Consider the following 20,389-nt stretch of genomic DNA (forward strand, 5'->3'; position numbering starts at 1 on the left):
CACCTCACTGTGGGAGGGTACTCCCACGTATAACCATGTTATAACCACGGCAGCACCTACAGCCAACAACAGTCGGGGGTTGATAATTTTATGTTGGTTACACCACCGTTTTTTACCGGCAGCTACTCTCTTAGGATTCTTCTGCCTGGTTACTGTTTCCCTGGTCTCCACCGTCACCTCGGGAGGGGCTTCCCTCACTGGTTCCTGTGAGGTGGTCACTTCCGTCACCTCGGGAGCAGCATCCATCTATACTATTATTATTATTTTTTCTCTCAAATTGACAATGCTTTGCCGTGATAATCGCCGCCGTCACTGGAGCCAACAACATGCCATATTTGTGGTACAGCCCGCAGCTGATAGAGCTCACGGCGTGTTCGATAAAAGGGTCTTTCTCGAGGTCTTCCCACAGGTAAAGTCGGCGCTCTGGTGGAATGGGAAGGAAGTATGATACAATACCGGTGTATATCTGGGTCATAGCCAATCCTATTGTCTTTGTCATTTCTGCTCCGAGCCGGGACTCGTATCTAGCGTACAGCTTATCGATTTCTTCGGCTGACATTTTGTGAATTTTATCCGGAGTGTAGTCTCCAAAGTAATGTTTGGCTTTGCCGCCAACAGCCAACGCCACCAGTTTCTCTCGCTTGGGGGAATCCCCCACACCCCCAGGTACCAACAATTGTTCGAGCAATTCCTCACACTCCATCTTATAATATAACAAGTAAGATTTAGTTTTAACTATATAATACCCGATGCAGACAAAACACAGAGAAATGAAGGTTAAGTTGCACACGACAAACACTTCAAATATCATAGCTATACTTAGCATTTGCTTAGCTTTGCTTAGCTTTGCTTAGCTTTAGCTTAGCTTTAGCACACCCTATATGCTACTGGTTGGTCGGTCTTGAGCACGAGCTTAGCGTGTTTAGTTTCAGCGAGCTGTTTCTTCACCCGTTCCCGTTCTAATTTACTCATCACATCGTTCTCTCTCAAACACTCCTCGAACGAATCCCTGTCCTTGCAGTGAAATAAGGCCACCCATCGCGTCTGCTCCCTGAGGTCTTTCAACACCGAGTTGAACTTCTGCGTTAGCACCCAGACGCTGTGATTTGCATGCCGGCCGGAGAAGGCCAGGTACGATAGCATGTCTCTCTTTTTTGTTATCTCGCGATTAGCGCTGCAGTCGTCCAGTATGAACAGCGTCGGTTCCCCTTTAAATTTCTCGTGAAGAGCTTTCAACCAGTCCTGCAGGCGTGTTCCAGGGTCGATTTTGTGTACGTCCGGGTCCGTCATCACCCAAGGTCGCGCGTACGTTTTATTCATGCTCAGAGTAGGGCACATGATAACAATGTTATCGAACACATCCTTGTAGTAACCCTCCAACATATCCAAGACGAAAACGGTCTTCCCACAGCCAGTCTGCCCGCACACTATGGCGCAGTGTGGGTCAGTGGGTAGGTCAATAGATGGCTTGCACGAATCTCCCATTGTCTATATTAAGTTGCGCGTCCATAATAACGTACAGATATAATTTAAACTTACCAGCGGGTTGAGCCTTCTTAGTAATCTGGATGGTTATCCCTTCGCTGCCGTTATCTATACGGCGCCCGCTATCGTGCAGTTTATCATCATCCGTGGATCGCATGTCCAACCATAGGGCGTACTTGGTGGTCAGGTATTCACCGATCTGCACGGAGCCGAGGTCCAGGTCCTTTGTTATATAATGTGGGGCTCCCCCCACTGTCCCTGGTAGCTTTTTTATCTCATCCCACTGCTGGTGTGGTCTCATACCATGACTGAACAGCTGGTTGGGCACGCCCTCGATGGCCACTTCCACCTTTTCAATCTCGGGGTTGAAAAACTTCTCGCTGTCCCTCCGGAATGGCTCGTAATCCTCCACGGGGACAACCAGGATACCTTTCATCGATCGCGCCGGCACGTTCAGGTTGATATTCCACACAGTGTCGCTCTTATCTCGCACGACTGATCTATGCCTCAGTACGCGATCGTACAGGATAGCCATCTTCCCAGAGTACTGGCTTCGAACCTGCCTGGCCAGCTCCGGGCTAGTGACCATGTCGAACTCCAGAGAGATGTTGTCTATGGCATAACTGGCCTCATCACCGTTCGGCGTACGCACTACTTTGCTATAGTCGTTAAACGTGAGCTCGTATTCGAGCCTATCACCCAGCGCGGCCTGGTAAAACGGCGCGTGTCCCGTGAGCAACTCGAAGTCGAGCGGCACGCAGAATCGATTCCCGTATGCTCGAGCGATGGCCTTTTCACCGTCCGATAGCTTGTCTAGCTGGTCTGGCGTGAAGGCATACCCTATGCGCGACCGGGTTGATTTGCTGATACCCTGGTACACATCATTGACTCGTTCTCCCTCGCTTTTCCAGAGATCCCCGTAGCAGTGAAACACGTCGCTGTCGTCGATACTCAGCACCTCGTTACCGCTGATCTTGACGGTCGTTTTCTTGATGATAGCTCGACCCACGTTACGCACTAGCTTGCGTTTGTCGTTGTCGGAGGTCAACGTGATATTGAACGCCAGTCGAACAGTGCCTGGTACAATGAGGTCATTCTCACCAAGGTTTGGAAATCTAACCAGCAGAGTTTGATTCTGGTCTATCTTGCTGGGATTGTTGGTGATGGTCACCGACTGGCGCACGGCTCTGGCGCCTAGTGGCTCTCTCAATCTTCTGAAAGGATCTAATTTTCTGCCGTACATTGTTATATAAAGGAAATATATTTTTAATACTAATGGATGAAGACATACCTATGGATGATATGTGGGACGATAGTGCCCAGGCATTCAATGATGACCAGGAGACCTCATTCTCGCAAGGTGACGAGCTCATTAAGGGCGCCGTCGACGGTTATTACAACACAGTTGAAAATAAATCCAAACTCGAGTCGTCGGGAAGGTACTATTCCAAGTTTACCGTCGATAGCAATGGCACGCTGCGTTTGAAGGCTCACCCGAAGATCGATCTCATGAATAAAAACACGAGAAAACCGCTTGCCTTATTAACATTGGAAGGTAAATATGGGAGGGACTTTGTCCGCGATGAACTAGGCTTCATAGATTACAGGGACGCGCGACCTAAGATTCCTCCGAAGTTAGTTCAAAGTCTGGAAGGCATCAGGGACGCCCCATCGGATCAAAACATGACTTATGATATTAAAAAGGTGTTGGCCGACTACGAGAACAAGCCCTTCCCGGGTCTCGAAATTACCTTTCGGGAACTGAAGGGGTTGGACCTGTTGATGCAAACCATTCGTGGTCAGCTCTGGAAAAGCACGGCCAAAATGAGTGAGATAGACGACCACATCGCCTATGAAAAGAAAAAACTCAGTGAAACTGAGGACGAGTCTATGAAAGCCACCATCGAGGAACGAATACGTAATTTGGAAGATGAAAGGCAGACCTGGTTGGAGACAGCGTCCGGCTACAAAGAAAAGCTTAGATCCCAGGTCAGCCGTATACGGGAAACCATCAATCAAGTCCTCCACCGAGACACCACGTTAGCAGACAGGATTCGGATATTGTTCCGGGAGCAAGGGATCACCATCGCCAGCATTCTGACTGCATTGGGTTTCATCATATCAACCCTGGTGGTGTCACTGACAGGGGCTACCCCTGTGGGGCCTGCCGGCGGCGGAACCCCCGGCGGTGGTGTTAAAGACTGGATAAAAAAACTCGGGGAACGCCTAGCTAAACTGGCTGGTAAAGCCGCCGAAGCCCTTCTCGGCATCCTGGGTAGCATCGTCTCGTGGTTGTTGGGCGCTCTGGCTAAAACTGCCACGTGGCTCAGTCAAAACCTGTGGGCAGCCATCGTCGCCGTGGCTGGTCTGGTGTACGTAGCGGCTAAGAAATTTTTAACCAAATAAGTCCCAAAGCTACCCCACCAACCACCAGGGCCGTTTTATTATCAATATGATTGGAGGCCTGAATATGGGGGTGTGTGGGGGGTACCCCCACATGAACTTTAGACTCCGGGGGTGGCGCCACTATACCCGTTTCACGTGGTGGGATGTGTGGGATATAGGGGGTGTTAATATCGGGGTTGATACCCAACTTTTGATCCGCCGTGGCTATGACTATTTTGTTGTTATAACCCACCACTTTTTTTACTCTCAGTTGCATATCACTCGGAGCCATGTACAGCCCCACGCCGAACACGTAATTGACTTTCGATCTGGCGTATTCTAACACGTTTTGGTAACGGTCGATGGCCCGCGGGAGATCAACTGGAGAATTGATAGCATCCTCAACGTTGGCAACGAACTGTTTCTGAGCGCCGTAAGCAGTTCCCTTATCGAGGATGTTGGAACGCGTCATCGACTGCGCACCCAACAGCGCCCACACGTACGTTCGAATCGAGTCGTTCAAGCGTATTGTACCAGCACGAGTGAATTCTTTCGATGTTTTTGAGATCATTTTAGTCCAGGCTGTGGCTGCATCAGGATTGGTTTGTTTTATACAGCTGACATGGATCTTTTCATTCGTTGTGGGGCCTGTAAATGTATGACGGTTTGGGTTGTATGAACCATCTTTAGAACCGGCCTGATATGTTCCGGACCTGTAGAAGTACACGAGAACTATACTATATAGAAGTCTTTATTCGTTGGAATCTCAAACTCCCCACAAACACGTTCATAAGCGCGTTTATCATAGGGGTTATTCGTCATACTCCACGCTTTATCTTGGGGAAGAGGAGCACTTATTTCCTTCAATATTCGTCTCGTTTGATAATAAATATGAAACAAAATGACTGCCTTACTCAGTTCGTCTATACCGTAGTCTAGTGTCACACCCGACCCTGTCGTCGCACACCACACAGCAAAGTTGAGTTGGTTCTGCCAAAACTGCATTGGGGTTTGATTCCAGTTTACCACCGCCTGCGCGTTATTAACTGACACGATATAGTTTTCAAAGATATTAATAAAGGTTGCTTTAAACCCCGTACTACCTACCACCACGATTTTCAAGTGCTAAGTCCATATTATAATATATAAATTATATATTATAATATGTACATAACACTTCCAGGAATAACGAGCGGTGAGGCCGTTCAGCTGACACACGCGATCGATAACACGTCAGGCCAACTCGAAGTCGCACTCTGCGATATCACCTACCTACCGCAATGGACTAACATCAACGCCAGCAACAATAAGCTGTTCGTCAGTGGAACCCGCAGTCAGATAACTGACGGCTACTACAGCGTGTGCTCTCTAAACGACGAGGTCTTCAAACCCCTGGGAGCCGAACTCAAGATGAACGACTCAAACGGCACAGTGGTGTTAATCAACAACGGAAGAACCTCATTGAGGCTCGGCCGACCATTAGCGAGGATACTCGGTATGTCTCCTGACGAAATAAAACCAACAACAACCGTCACAGGCACGAAGTTACCCGACCTAGTACCGTGCCGAGAGCTGTACATTCATCTCAGCCAGGTGAGCACAACGTACAACATTCAAGGAGGTCACCCTTCCACTATACTGAGAGCAGTGCCGGTGAAAACTGAGAAATACAACGACGGTAGAACCGAGTCGTTTTCACCACGGCAGTATAAGAGATTAACCCAGGGTAACATACCTGAGCTGATAATATCGGTGTTAGATATAAATCATAATCCTGTAAATATAGGATACCTCAGCTTAACGCTTCATGTAAAATGACCAGCGCACAAGGGCCCGGAGTGAAAAAATGCGTCAATATCGGGATCTCAGACCTTGGAGACACGCGCGGTTTCGACGCTCCCGGAGTAGATGGTAAATCGTATGCCTTGCAACTGAAAAACAACATTTACAAACGCGTTGAAGTCCCCTCCGGTGGAACCCTAAGTGAAATAGTAGATACCACAAGAGCAAAAATCAACACTAAGTACGCCCTTGTCAACACCGGTAATAATAATTGGATAATATACCCATCGTTCGGGGGTAAACTGTTCGACTTAGACGATGTTGAGAGCACTACCGTCGCCCGAAACAAGCCATATATGCTCGTCTTCACCGAAGATGACAAGTGGGTGTTGTTACCCGATAACGACTGGTTTCTCAATATTAGACTCGGCTCCCCCTACGTATTCACGGATAACAAAGACAACCACCTAAACAAAGTCGTGAACAATGGAACCCTGCTCGTGGCTTACGTCCCAACTCAGAGACGTAGCGTAGTCGTCAGCCCACTCAACACTATGGCAGCCCACATGCTATCGAGTAAACCGACCATACCAAACGTGACATTACAGTTGGTGTCTGAATTCGAAGGCGTGGTCAGTATACTAGAGAGTCTACCGGCAAACTCAACACTGATCATCAAAGTCTACCTAGGGGAACCATCGGGGAATGATGTCGAGATCGTGAAGGGGATCAAACTCGGGTGGGTGAAACGACACCAGTATCAAGTTTGCAACGTTTACGTGCGGGTGAGTGTCGGCTCCAACACCAGTCTGCAGGGAGTCAACGTGATCGTGGAAAACAAGATATCACTAACCAAGATCTTCCTGCCTGACAACATACACTTCATGGGTATGAAGTTCACCCCTGAATTATTATCAGAAAACCAGTTGGAAATTATATCGTAATAGTATAATAATGACCAGTCATCCCAACACTACGCTTAACGACCTAGGAGATACGGAGGGATTCGATCAGCCTGGTGAGGAAGACACCTTATATATCCTGCACTTCAAAGACAACGTGTACAGACGGGTGTCGTTATCAGATTTTAAAGAGCCCAAATGGCTGCTCAACTTAACACCCACCTCACCTTATATCACAATAGGCGCAGATACGGGGTTTATCTCTAAGATTAGGAACAACGGTATCTGGGTCGGGGATTTCATTCCGGAGAATCACTTAGCATCTCCGATAAGTTTGTATACCGAAACAAATGGGTTAAGTTCTGGATTAGAGAATAAATTAACATTTAGCAGTAATCGTGCTAGAATATCCTCCCCCTACACACTCATCATAGAAGTCGTCTTTACGTATTTTGACCAGGTAAACTCCTCGAAAGGACGCCAAATTTTACCCGGGTTGGTAATACACTGGTATACCGAACACTTAGACCAATATTGTCGTATTGTTATACAACGGGATTCCCCCACGGGTTCTATAAACCGCTCAATAAGCCTCAGTGGGGTTTTTATTACAACAGAAAAGTCTATTAGCCTCTCACCTATTATCATTGGTAATGATCTATCCCTTGTAGGCTTCAAATACATTGATAGACTTTTAACTGAAACCCAATTAAAATATCTTTCAAAATATATATTATAGGATGGGTCTGTACCCAGTCGTAGAGGAAGTAGCGAAGACGCTGGAAACCGTAGATGGGTTCCGCTTGAGGCAGTTATGTGATGTGAAACGCCAACTAGAACAAGACCGTGACACACGGAAAGCACTATGTAAAAAGTACCATAGAGCTTTCAATATCGTGGACGGGGCTGACACTACCCTTATGACAACCAGCATGGGACTAGGGGCGGCAGGTGTTGGGTTGTTAGCTACCATCGTGGCTGCACCTATAGTACTAGGTATTGAAATAACGGCAGGGGTGGTAGGGTTGGCAGGGTTGGCGCTTAAGTTAGTATCACGCAGACTGCATCGTAAGGCATTGAAACACGACGAGATCAGGGTTCTGGCTGAAGCAAAGCTCAACACAGTGAGTGAGCGTATTTCCACGGCACTCTCTGATAGTAAGATCTCAGAAGAGGAGTTTCGTTCAATCCTCTCTGAACTCACAAAATATAACGGAATGAAACAAGATATTCGGTCCAAATCTCGTAAGTCTGCTATCAGTGAGGACGAGAAAAAAAAGTACATAGAACAGGGGATACAAAAAGCCCAACAAGCCTTTATTATGAACACCAAAGAGATCATAGGCGGTTCACGTTAAACTGTTTCATCAATATAAACGTGACATAGGCACAGTGTTACCTCCAACACACGTTAAGTAGTAGGGGTAATAGTAGCAAGAGCTAAGGGCCCAACCAAAGCCTTATTTAGTAAATAAGGCTTTGTAGAGACTTTTCTTGAAAGTGTTTTAAAACCTCCAGTGAGCCAGATGGCCACCCCTGGAAAACGAGGTTACCCAAGGTGGTGTCGGCAATCAACCATGAAGTCACCCGTCTCACCGGTAAGAAACCGGCAGACGCTATCAAACTAAAATCAATAGTTGTAGAGTCGGCCGCTCCATTGCGTGGGAAGGAGAAACAGATACCAGATAGGGCCCTAGTGAGGTATCTATACCAGCCGGGGGAACACGAGGGTGATAGCCGTAAGCGGGCCACCGATCCTATATGGTCAGTCAAAACTTACAACATAGATAAAGTGGATATGAAAGCCGACGAACCTAACTTGTACTACTTGAGGGATGGGCCGGGTAGGGGGTTTGTAAGAGAAGAATTATTGATCGTACCGTACGGCACAGTGTTACCTCCAACACACGTTAAGTAGTAGGGGTAATAGTAGCAAGAGCTAAGGACCCAACCAAAGCCTTATTTAGTAAATAAGGCTTTGTAGAGACTTTTCTTGAAAGTGTTTTAAAACCCCCATTGTATATACTACTCACGCTAAAAAAGACAACAGATTTACAGTTGCACAAATTCTGTTTTATTTCATTCTGACTAACCCAACAAATTAGTCCACAAATCAAGAAATATCTGGTGGAATTAAATATCAGCAATGTTGAGAAGTAATAATGAAAGCAGAACACATGAGACAACTGCCATACTGTGAATTAGGTTCACTTAACTACTTGAAAGGACCAAGGCAACAGGGTTTGGGTTGGATTCTGTTCAATATTGATATTGACAAGACTGATATACAGTTACGTCACGGTAGTCTTGTGCTTGCATAATCTAAGTAAGCTATTTGGGAAGTGGCTTTGACTTCACCAATCAGAATAAGCTGAGTTTGTAATTTTGGAGTGAGGGGTGAGTTGAGTGAGTGAGTTTTAGTTTTATGCCGCACTCAGCAATATTCCAGCTATATGGCGGCGGTCTGTAAATAATCGAATCTGGACCAGACAATCCAGTGATCAACAACATGAGCATCGATCTGCGCAATTGGGAACCAATGATGTGTCAACCAAGTCAGCGGGCCTGACGGCCCAATCCTGTTAGTTGCCTCGTACAACAAGCATAGTCGCCTTTTATGGCAAGCATGGGTTGCTGAAGGCCTATTCTACCCCGGGCCTTCACTGGGCTGTAAATTTGGTACCAGATTTTGAAGTTGGTTGAGCTCCATTATGAAGAATGATTCTTTTTAAACTGTCCATCAAAAGACTCACTTAAAGCACTCACTATATGTTATGCATATGTATATCTGGCTAATTTAAAGATGAACTTTTCCACTAACTCAGGGGAACCAGCTGCACACCTAATTGCTGAAAAGCATGTTCAACTATCGTGTAAACAGTTGCGTTTTGGTGTGAAGTTTTTTTAAGAATTTGTCAATTTAAACTGTGTTTCATCATTTATTGAACTCATGACAACAGTCTTTTCAATGTTACTACAATATAATTGTTTTTCAATTCATGAGTTAACAATATCTTTAAGCAACATGGCATATTTTGCTAGAACAGTTGACTCAAATTAATGGCTACATTCATTTACACAAGTGAGTATAAACATTTGATGTGTAGTATAGATCAGAAGATGGATATTTTTACTATAGTGGAATTTCACTTTTCAAATTATTTACCTTTACATATTTAGAATAGATGAAAAGTGCCACAGAGGCAGTAAGATTGCCGAGGAGGGAGATCCCCACTTTGTCAAATGCTTTTGTTCCATATAAAAATTCATGATAATCCCTTAACAATAGGGGATTAAGTTGTAGTCTGTATTGGCCTAACAAAGTATACTGAGTCAAAAAAACAAATTTCACAAAATGTAATTTTTAAAAATAATGAATAAATTTTCTCTGATGATACATCTATATATCCAAAATGGGATCCCTATCTTTCGACTCTAGAAAAACATTAGCAAGATCCACTCAAATCCATATGTTTGCATTGGTCTCAAGAATTGAAAAAAAAACACTTTTAAACCACAGGTCTAACGGTACTTTAAATGCCATGTTTGTCAAATGTACAACATGAATGGGCTGTTGGCATGTTGCAAGAGGGAAGATCACTTATTGACGTCATAAGAGCAATGGGATGCAGCCGTCATACTGTGTATGACTTGCAAGGTCATCTACAACAACCTGGCACCACCTCTGATCACCAAAGGTCGGGTCGTCCACGTGTGACATCACGAGCAGAAGACTGTCAAATCGTCCGACGTCACCTACGTGACAGATTTCTGCTGGCTGCACAAACCAGTGCTGAGGTTTTTAGAGGTCGACTGTCCTAACAGACCATTCAACCATTGCGGGCAGCCAGTCTCCATTCTCGACGTCCATATCGTGGGCCAATATTGATGCTGTCTCATCAACGTCAATGTCTGCTGTGGGCCCAACATCACCTCCGATGGACCAAGAGAGACTGGATCATCTTAGCGACTAATCCAGGCTTACCCTAAAATTTGCAGGTGACAGGCATAGAGTCTGGAGACGACGTCAAGAACGATATGCCCAATGTTGTGTACAGGAAGTCGACAGATTCGGGGGCGGAAATGCATAGTGTTGGGTGCTTTCTGTGGGAACAACCTCACAGCTGCTACTTACCGTGACCATGGCAGCTCATTGCCCAGGTCTACAGTTCCAGCATGATAATGCTCGGCCACATACCGCGATGTTGAGATGAAATTTCCTTCAAAACGTTGGGATCAGTGTCATGGACTGGCCATCAAGGTCTGCTGACCTTAATCCAATAGAGCATGTTAGGGATGCACTTGGGAGGCTTTGTGGTCTTAAGAACCAACATCAGAATTTGCAGGAACTTGGTGCTGCCTTGCAAGGGCAATGGTGCAGAATCCCAAACCACGTGTTCACAAGCATCAGGCAGTCGATGAGGAGATAGTGTCTGGCAGTGGTGAATGCGCAGGGCGGCCATGCACAACACTGAACTGAGAAATTTCAAATTTTTATTCTTGTGACTTGACATTCTGTATACCCATGTTTTGGAACGGCAGTGTAGCCTAATGGAACTGATTGTGCCACTGTCAGTGTATCAAGTACATCACACAGATCTCAGCAATGAAATAATAACAATTTAACCATCTTACCATCTCTTGTTCTTTCATAGTGCCCTGAAGAAAGACTGTGAAGTTTCTTTTTTGACTCAGTATACACACTATAACTTCATCTTAATTTTTTTATGCAGTCATATCATGAAATGACTAAGAGGGTCAGCCATTTTGAGTAACAACAATCAATATAATTCAGTTATTTCATGAAATTTCATTTCATCCATATGTGGCGGACTGGGCTTTGTAAGATGTGGCTGCTATGGACACAGTAAGTGTCAAACAAACAGGTGTAAATGCTTCGAAGCCAAACTGAAGTTGTCGCTGCCACAATAGTTTTAAGCTGTTAGTGACAATAAGTGATGTTGAAATTGTGACCCACTTTTGAAGATTAAGTTATTAAGTGAAATTTCATGAAATGACTGAAGTATATTTATTGTTGTTACACAAAATGGCTGACTGTGATTTCATGATATGACTGATTTCACAATCAGAGTTTAACATGTACCACTGTCTTATATGAAGCAACTCATTTACAATACATGATTCATGGTCATGAAATACAGAGATAGGTTTGTATCAACATATCATAATGGCTAATATAGGCAGCACTCTCACCTGTCACCAACTTGACAACATGCATACACCTCACAGCAGTGAAATAAATACACAAAATGTGAATCAAAATAAAGTTTTATAAAACCAATAAAAACAAAGGTAAAGAAGTTGACCTGCAGCTCAACAAAGAGGCAGTTCATGAATTCCAATATTTCTGTGAAACATTGAACCTGCGCCAATTCCTTCTTCTGGACCACTATTCAATACTGACCAATGTTTCATTACAAATCGTACTAAACCAATCCAGTGTTGCCAATCAATCACATACAATGAGGTAGAGCAGCTTGTTTGCTTTTCTCAAAACAGATATTCACAGCATGTCATGTGCATGTCATACTGGAGTGGATGTGGATTTTCACAGAACATGCATCACAACATTAAAACTACGTGTGTGGTCATCTCCCCAGTAGCTGGTTTCTCGGGTTAGATACAGGATGTTTCACAGAACTTGCATCACAACATTAAAACTACGTGTGTGGTCATCTCCCCAGTAGCTGGTTTCTCGGGTTAGATACAGGATGTTTCACAGAACTTGCATCACAACATTAAAACTACGTGTGTGGTCATCTCCCCAGTAGCTGGTTTCTCGGGTTAGATACAGGATGTTTCACAGAACTTGCATCACAACATTAAAACTACGTGTGTGGTCATCTCCCCAGTAGCTGGTTTCTCGGGTTAGATACAGGATGTTTCACAGAACTTGCATCACAACATTAAAACTACGTGTGTGGTCATCTCCCCAGTAGCTGGTTTCTCGGGTTAGATACAGGATGTTTCACAGAAATTGCATCACAACATTAAAACTACGTGTGTGGTCATCTCCCCAGTAGCTGGTTTCTCGGGTTAGATACAGGATGTTTCACAGAACTTGCATCACAACATTAAAACTACGTGTGTGGTCATCTCCCCAGTAGCTGGTTTCTCGGGTTAGATACAGGATGTTTCACAGAACTTGCATCACAACATTAAAACTACGTGTGTGGTCATCTCCCCAGTAGCTGGTTTCCCGGGTTAGATACAGGATGTTTCACAGAACTTGCATCACAACATTAAAACTATGTGTGTGGTCATCTCCCCAGTAGCTGGTTTCCCGGGTTAGATACAGGATGTTTCACAGAACTTGCATCACAACATTAAAACTATGTGTGTGGTCATCTCCCCAGTAGCTGGTTTCTCGGGTTAGATACAGGATGTTTCACAGAACTTGCATCACAACATTAAAACTATGTGTGTGGTCATCTCCCCAGTAGCTGGTTTCTCGGGTTAGATACAGGATGTTTCACAGAACTTGCATCACAACATTAAAACTACGTGTGTGGTCATCTCCCCAGTTGCTGGTTTCTTGGGTTAGATACAGGATGTTTCACAGAACTTGCATCACAACATTAAAACTATGTGTGTGGTCATCTCCCCAGTAGCTGGTTTCTCGGGTTAGATACAGGATGTTTCACAGAACTTGCATCACAACATTAAAACTATGTGTGTGGTCATCTCCCCAGTAGCTGGTTTCCTGGGTTAGATACAGGATGTTTCACAGAACTTGCATCACAACATTAAAACTATGTGTGTGGTCATCTCCCCAGTAGCTGGTTTCTCGGGTTAGATACAGGATGTTTCACAGAACTTGCATCACAACATTAAAACTACGTGTGTGGTCATCTCCCCAGTAGCTGGTTTCTCGGGTTAGATACAGGATGTTTCACAGAACTTGCATCACAACATTAAAACTACGTGTGTGGTCATCTCCCCAGTAGCTGGTTTCTCGGGTTAGATACAGGATGTTTCACAGAACTTGCATCACAACATTAAAACTACGTGTGTGGTCATCTCCCCAGTAGCTGGTTTCTCGGGTTAGATACAGGATGTTTCACAGAACTTGCATCACAACATTAAAACTATGTGTGTGGTCATCTCCCCAGTAGCTGGTTTCTCGGGTTAGATACAGGATGTTTCACAGAATGTTACAACTCAAACTCAAATGAATATAAAAACTTCTCTGCTGCTACATTAAATACTCTAAAAACTGACCTTACGGTTGTTTGCATGGACATGAAGGCCAGGTAGCCACAAGTAGACAAGTCAATATCGCAATGATGGAATGGCTGGTAACTGCTAGTCACTTGTTAACTAAGTAGTTCTCAGATGCTTTCAATTTTGTCAGTATTTAACTCTGTACTCTTTCAAATAATGTCCTCATTTGGAAATTGTGAATACCTTCTACGCTATGAAAGTAGCACATTAATGTGTGAATTACAAATACGTCCATTAACAGCATACAAGTCTACACCCAAACTCTTTATCAGACACTTGAATATTGCACACATTGCTCATATTTGCTGTAGAGTATATGCTGATGGTGGTTGATTTAACTCCTGAACAAGAAATATATCATACACAGGTTACACAAGCCGGTTAAATAACAGACAAGACAATGCTAGCCACACCATATTGATCAATCTCAGCCCTATTGGTGTGTTCATTTGGGTAGTCTACCTGACTGTGTCAGTCCTGTGTTGGGGGTAGTATACCTGACTGTGTCAGTCCTGTGTTGGTAGTAATAGTCTGCCTGACTGTGTCAATCCTGTGTTGGTAGTAATAGTCTACCTGACTGTGTGTCAGTCCTGTGTTGGCGGTAGTATACCTGACTGTGTCAGTCCTGTGTTGGTAGTAATAGTCTACCTGACTGTGTCAGTCCTGTGTTGGTAGCAATAGTCTTCCTGACTGTGTCAGTCCTGTGTTGGTAGTAATAGTCTGCCTGACTGTGTCAGTCCTGTGTTGGGGGTAGTATACCTGACTGTGTCAGTCCTGTGTTGGTAGTAATAGTCTGCCTGACTGTGTCGGTCCTGTGTTGGGGGTAGTATACCTGACTGTGTCAGTCCTGTGTTGGTAGTAATAGTCTACCTGACTGTGTCAGTCCTGTGTTGGTAGTAATAGTCTACCTGACTGTGTCAGTCCTGTGTTGGGGGTAGTATACCTGACTGTGTCAGTCCTGTGTTGGTAGTAATAGTCTACCTGACTGTGTCAGTCCTGTGTTGGGGGTAGTATACCTGACTGTGTGTCAGTCCTGTGTTGGTAGTAATAGTCTACCTGACTGTGTCGGTCCTGTGTTGGGGGTAGTCTACCTGACTGTGTCAGTCCTGTGTTGGTAGTAATAGTCTACCTGACTGTGTCAGTCCTGTGTTGGTAGTAATAGTCTACCTGACTGTGTCGGTCCTGTGTTGGCGGTAGTATACCTGACTGTGTCAGTCCTGTGTTGGGGGTAGTATACCTGACTGTGTCAGTCCTGTGTTGGTAGTAATAGTCTACCTGACTGTGTCAGTCCTGTGTTGGGGGTAGTATACCTGACTGTGTCAGTCCTGTGTTGGTAGTAATAGTCTACCTGACTGTGTCAGTCCTGTGTTGGTAGTAATAGTCTACCTGACTGTGTCAGTCCTGTGTTGGTAGTAATAGTCTACCTGACTGTGTCAGTCCTGTGTTGGTAGTAATAGTCTACCTGACTGTGTCAGTCCTGTGTTGGGGGTAGAATACCTGACTGTGTCAGTCCTGTGTTGGTAGTAATAGTCTACCTGACTGTGTCAGTCCTGTGTTGGGGGTAGTATACCTGACTGTGTCAGTCCTGTGTTGGTAGTAATAGTCTGCCTGACTGTGTCGGTCCTGTGTTGGCGGTAGTATACCTGACTGTGTCAGTCCTGTGTTGGTAGTAATAGTCTACCTGACTGTGTCAGTCCTGTGTTGGTAGTAATAGTCTACCTGACTGTGTCAGTCCTGTGTTGGTAGTAATAGTCTACCTGACTGTGTCAGTCCTGTGTTGGTAGTAATAGTCTACCTGACTGTGTCAGTCCTGTGTTGGTAGTAATAGTCTACCTGACTGTGTCAGTCCTGTGTTGGTAGTAATAGTCTGCCTGACTGTGTCGGTCCTGTGTTGGGGGTAGTCTACCTGACTGTGTCAGTCCTGTGTTGGTAGTAATAGTCTACCTGACTGTGTCAGTCCTGTGTTGGGGGTAGTATACCTGACTGTGTCAGTCCTGTGTTGGTAGTAATAGTCTACCTGACTGTGTCAGTCCTGTGTTGGGGGTAGTATACCTGACTGTGTCAGTCCTGTGTTGGTAGTAATAGTCTGCCTGACTGTGTCGGTCCTGTGTTGGGGGTAGTATACCTGACTGTGTCAGTCCTGTGTTGGTAGTAATAGTCTACCTGACTGTGTCAGTCCTGTGTTGGGGGTAGTATACCTGACTGTGTCAGTCCTGTGTTGGTAGTAATAGTCTACCTGACTGTGTCAGTCCTGTGTTGGTAGTAATAGTCTACCTGACTGTGTCAGTCCTGTGTTGGGGGTAGTATACCTGACTGTGTCAGTCCTGTGTTGGTAGTAATAGTCTGCCTGACTGTGTCGGTCCTGTGTTGGCGGTAGTATACCTGACTGTGTCAGTCCTGTGTTGGTAGTAATAGTCTACCTGACTGTGTCAGTCCTGTGTTGGTGGTAATAGTCTACCTGACTGTGTCAGTCCTGTGTTGGTAGTAATAGTCTACCTGACTGTGTCAGTCCTGTGTTGGTAGTAATAGTCTACCTGACTGTGTCAGTCCTGTGTTGGTAGTAATAGTCTACCTGACTGTGTCAGTCCTGTGTTGGTAGTAATAGTCTACCTAACTGTGTCAGTCCTGTGTTGGTAGTAATAGTCTACCTAACTGTGTCAGTCCTGTGTTGGTAGTAATAGTCTACCTGACTGTGTCAGTCCTGTGTTGGGGGTAGTATACCTGACTGTGTCAGTCCTGTGTTGGTAGTAATAGTCTACCTGACTGTGTCAGTCCTGTGTTGGGGGTAGTATACCTGACTGTGTCAGTCCTGTGTTGGTAGTAATAGTCTGCCTGACTGTGTCGGTCCTGTGTTGGCGGTAGTATACCTGACTGTGTCAGTCCTGTGTTGGTAGTAATAGTCTACCTGACTGTGTCAGTCCTGTGTTGGTAGTAATAGTCTACCTGACTGTGTCAGTCCTGTGTTGGTAGTAATAGTCTTCCTGACTGTGTCAGTCCTGTGTTGGTAGTAGTAGTCTACCTGACTGTGTCAGTCCTGTGTTGGTAGTAATAGTCTGCCTGACTGTGTCAGTCCTGTGTTGGAAGTAGTCTACCCAACTGTGTGAAATAAACAATGGGCTTAGACTATGGACAAAACCATTTGGGTTGAGAAAATTCATATGTGAAATACAACATACACGCTATCATCATAATACTGTACATCTGCTTAACCCTATTATGACTCATTATAGAGAACCAGTTATACTATAATAATCTTGGCAAGATTCTGATGTGAGTAGAAGATATGAGAATAAGAAAATATCCATTCAACCCCATTCACATCATAAGAGGGAGAAAACTCTCATAAAAGAAATATTCACAATATTCTATGATGTAGAAACCCTGATGTTTGAGAATGTGGCAGAATGACAGCAGACAGTATTAGAGAGCATCTTGGATATTTCTGATGAATACATTAATCAAGCATGGGGAAAGTTTGATTTCAATGGACATGATAAATTATTAGCTGCAACTATAGAGAGAGTGTACTGCTGGTGTGTAACTCATTGCTGTATGAAGAGTGAGTATCTGCAGTGTCTCAGAAATGTCAAAGTGGGGACTCCAAAAATGGGCTTCACACACTGTGCCAGTGTGTGGAATTGAACTGGGGTCTCCCGCATGATGTACAGACTGTTTAACCATTAGGCTGCGTGAAGAGCTGTAGCCCACTAGCTAAGCCTTCTTCAGTGTCTGTATTCCAACATGGGTCCCAACCTGTGAATCCAACTAAAATTATAAACAATGTCCAAAAAAGTTTATAACAATCCCTCTTTGAATAAGTCCATAAGCACAACATGAGTAAAGAAAAATTAGAGATACTATCGTCATATCATGGAATACGAAAATATGTAACGCAGGTACTGAAGATATCATCATTCATGGTGTTGTGGTGGCTACTGTGTTACCATGGCTACATAAACTACCTCAAACCTGTACATTTGACTCCTAAAATAAAGAAAGGAGAACAAGTCAGGAAGAATGCAGTCAAAAAGAAACATACACTAGGTAGAAATATATTCAGATCTGGGATTTTGAACATAAGGTAGATATATTCATAGTTAACACAAGACGTAACTGACACAGCAAGAAATGTAATTTGAACTTATTGTACACAGGTTTATAAATAGCAAACGTAGTTTGTTTCTTTCATTTTGCTAAGTCAGCTTTGTGATCCAGAGTCTTTACTCCTTCAATAGAAGAACAAGCTGTTGTCAGTGTCATGCCAGTCAGGAGTCCAGGAATCTCTAGAGTAGTGCCTCACTCAGGCTGAATGTTGAATAAACAACTTTCCGTTGGTGTTCAAAGTATTCACATAGAATAAACAACTTTCCACTGGTGTTCAAAGTATTCACACTGAATAAACAACTTTCCACTGGTGTTCAAAGTATTCACATAGAATAAACAACTTTCCGTTGGTGTTCAAAGTATTCACCATTCAGGATATGGGAAATACATGTACTTACAAACATTATCAGTAATTCATATTTCACAGCAAGTCTGACAAACATCCTCATGTAATATCTGTGTTTGTCTTGGACAGGGATGGAGCAACCAAATGCCCACCAAGCTTACACTCACAGACTGCTTCATACGTGCGGATGTTTCTGTTCCTGCAGAGAGCACATGTTCATGTGTATATTTCTCCAAGCAGTAGGCTGTTCTGGTTGGACATTAAAACAAGGTCAAGAAAGCAGCTGGAGACAAGTAGGGCTATGCTTTGTTCACAACAGTCTGTAAGCTTTATCTGGTCTGATGTGACGCTACATCGGGAGTGTGACAGAAACATCGCTGTTCGAATGTGAGTCATCCATGATGTCAGCTGTGCCATTGTTAGTGACAGCTGTAGAGGAAGTCATACTGTCTATTACCTTGGCAATGTACTCATAACCTGCCTCCTTGGCAAGCTCAGATGCTGTCTGACCTTCCTGTAAGCAATCAGAATGATACAGTGAGTACATAATGTTTTTGAGAACAATCAGAACAGTACATTCAGTACATAACATTCCTGGGAACAATCAGAACAATACACTGAGTACACAATGTTCCTGAGAACAATCAGAACAGTACATTCAGTACATAACATTCCTGGGAACAATCAGAACAATACACTGAGTACATAATGTTCCTGAGAACAATCAGAACAATACACTGAGTACATAATGTTCCTGAGAACAATCAGAACAATACACTGAGTACATAATGTTCCTGAGAACAATCAGAACAATACACTGAGTACATAATGTTCCTGAGAACAATCAGAACAATACACTGAGAACACAATGTTCCTGAGAACAATCAGAACAATACACTGAGTACACAATGTTCCTGAGAACATTCCCCTTCCTAGATGTCCATGTATCCACAGACCCCTGCAAGAACCTCTAAACCATAGTCTACAGAAAATCCACCCATTCTGATTAGTACATCCACCCCTCTAAAACAAGAGTCATCAGAAGATGACATATCCCCCCGGCCCCCACATGTTTGAAAGGAAAAATAATCTGAGAGTTACTCATTGTTTTTTTAGACTAAGTTTGAATTGTTTCCATGGAATTCATAAAGATTATAAATGTCATATATCTGTAACCAGCAAAGTCACAATTCCATATATCTGCCAAGATCTGTTGAAAGATATGAAATGGTTTTCGAGCTGTGCTCTGGGAATGAAGCCCATACCTTCATTTTGAGACTAGGTCCGAAAGGTTTAAATGGAAACCAAGAAAATAATGAATCACAAAAACCTTTAAAAACCAAAAGGCACCACTTTGGGGTCTGCCACACATATCTAGAAGGTTTTACGAACAGATATCAAGAAGCTTTTGAGTTCTGTTCTAGAAATGAAACACCTCTCACTTTTCAGACTAGGTCCAAAACGTTTCCATGGAAACCGAGAAAATAATAAATCACAAGATCCTGTACAAAGCAAAAGGCACCACTTCAGCTTCTGATTGATATATCTACCAAGTTTTGCAGAAAAACATTGAATGGTTTTTGAGTTCTGCACCGGACACGAAGCACATCCCACCATTTTGAGACTAAGTCTGAAACGTTTTGATGGAAACCAAGAAAATAATAAATACAAAAACCTGTAAATACCAAAAGGCACCACTATAGGTTCAGACTGATATATCTACCAGAAAAATATTGAACGGTTTTTGAGTTCTGCTCCAGAAACGAAACACACCTCTCAATTTTGAGACTATGTCCGAAACTGTGAAAATAATACATCACAAAAACCTGTACATAGCAAAAGGCACCACTTCAGCTTCTGACTGATATATCTACCAAGTTTTGCAGAAAGATATTGAACGGTTTTTGAGTTCTGCTCTGGAAACGAAACACACCTCTCAATTTTGAGACTATGTCCGAAACATTTCCATGGAATCCGAGAAAATAATACATACAAAATAAATAGTACATAGCAAAAGGCACCACTCTAGGTTCTGATTGATAGATCTACGGAAACGAAGCCCACCCCACCATAAGACTAACACCAAAATGTTCCATGGAAAAACAAAAAAAATATAAATGCCAAAAATCTGTAAATAGGA

At 43.8% G+C, this 20,389-nt stretch overlaps 1 protein-coding gene across 1 annotated transcript in view; it reads right to left on the minus strand.

Annotated features, from left to right (window-relative positions):
• Positions 1-17,832: 17,832 nt before the first annotated feature.
• The window catches only part of LOC137290450 (ankyrin repeat domain-containing protein 29-like), a 154,026-nt gene continuing 151,469 nt past the window's right edge, over positions 17,833-20,389 (minus strand). The window contains exon 9 of the mRNA XM_067821390.1: positions 17,833-18,763. Coding sequence (XP_067677491.1) covers positions 18,599-18,763 — 165 coding nt within the window. The 3' untranslated portion in view covers positions 17,833-18,598. The remainder of the gene's footprint in view (positions 18,764-20,389) is intronic.

The sequence above is a fragment of the Haliotis asinina genome, chromosome 7 (genome assembly GCF_037392515.1).
Source record: "Haliotis asinina isolate JCU_RB_2024 chromosome 7, JCU_Hal_asi_v2, whole genome shotgun sequence".
In the NCBI taxonomy this organism is placed as follows: Eukaryota; Metazoa; Mollusca; class Gastropoda; order Lepetellida; family Haliotidae; genus Haliotis; species Haliotis asinina.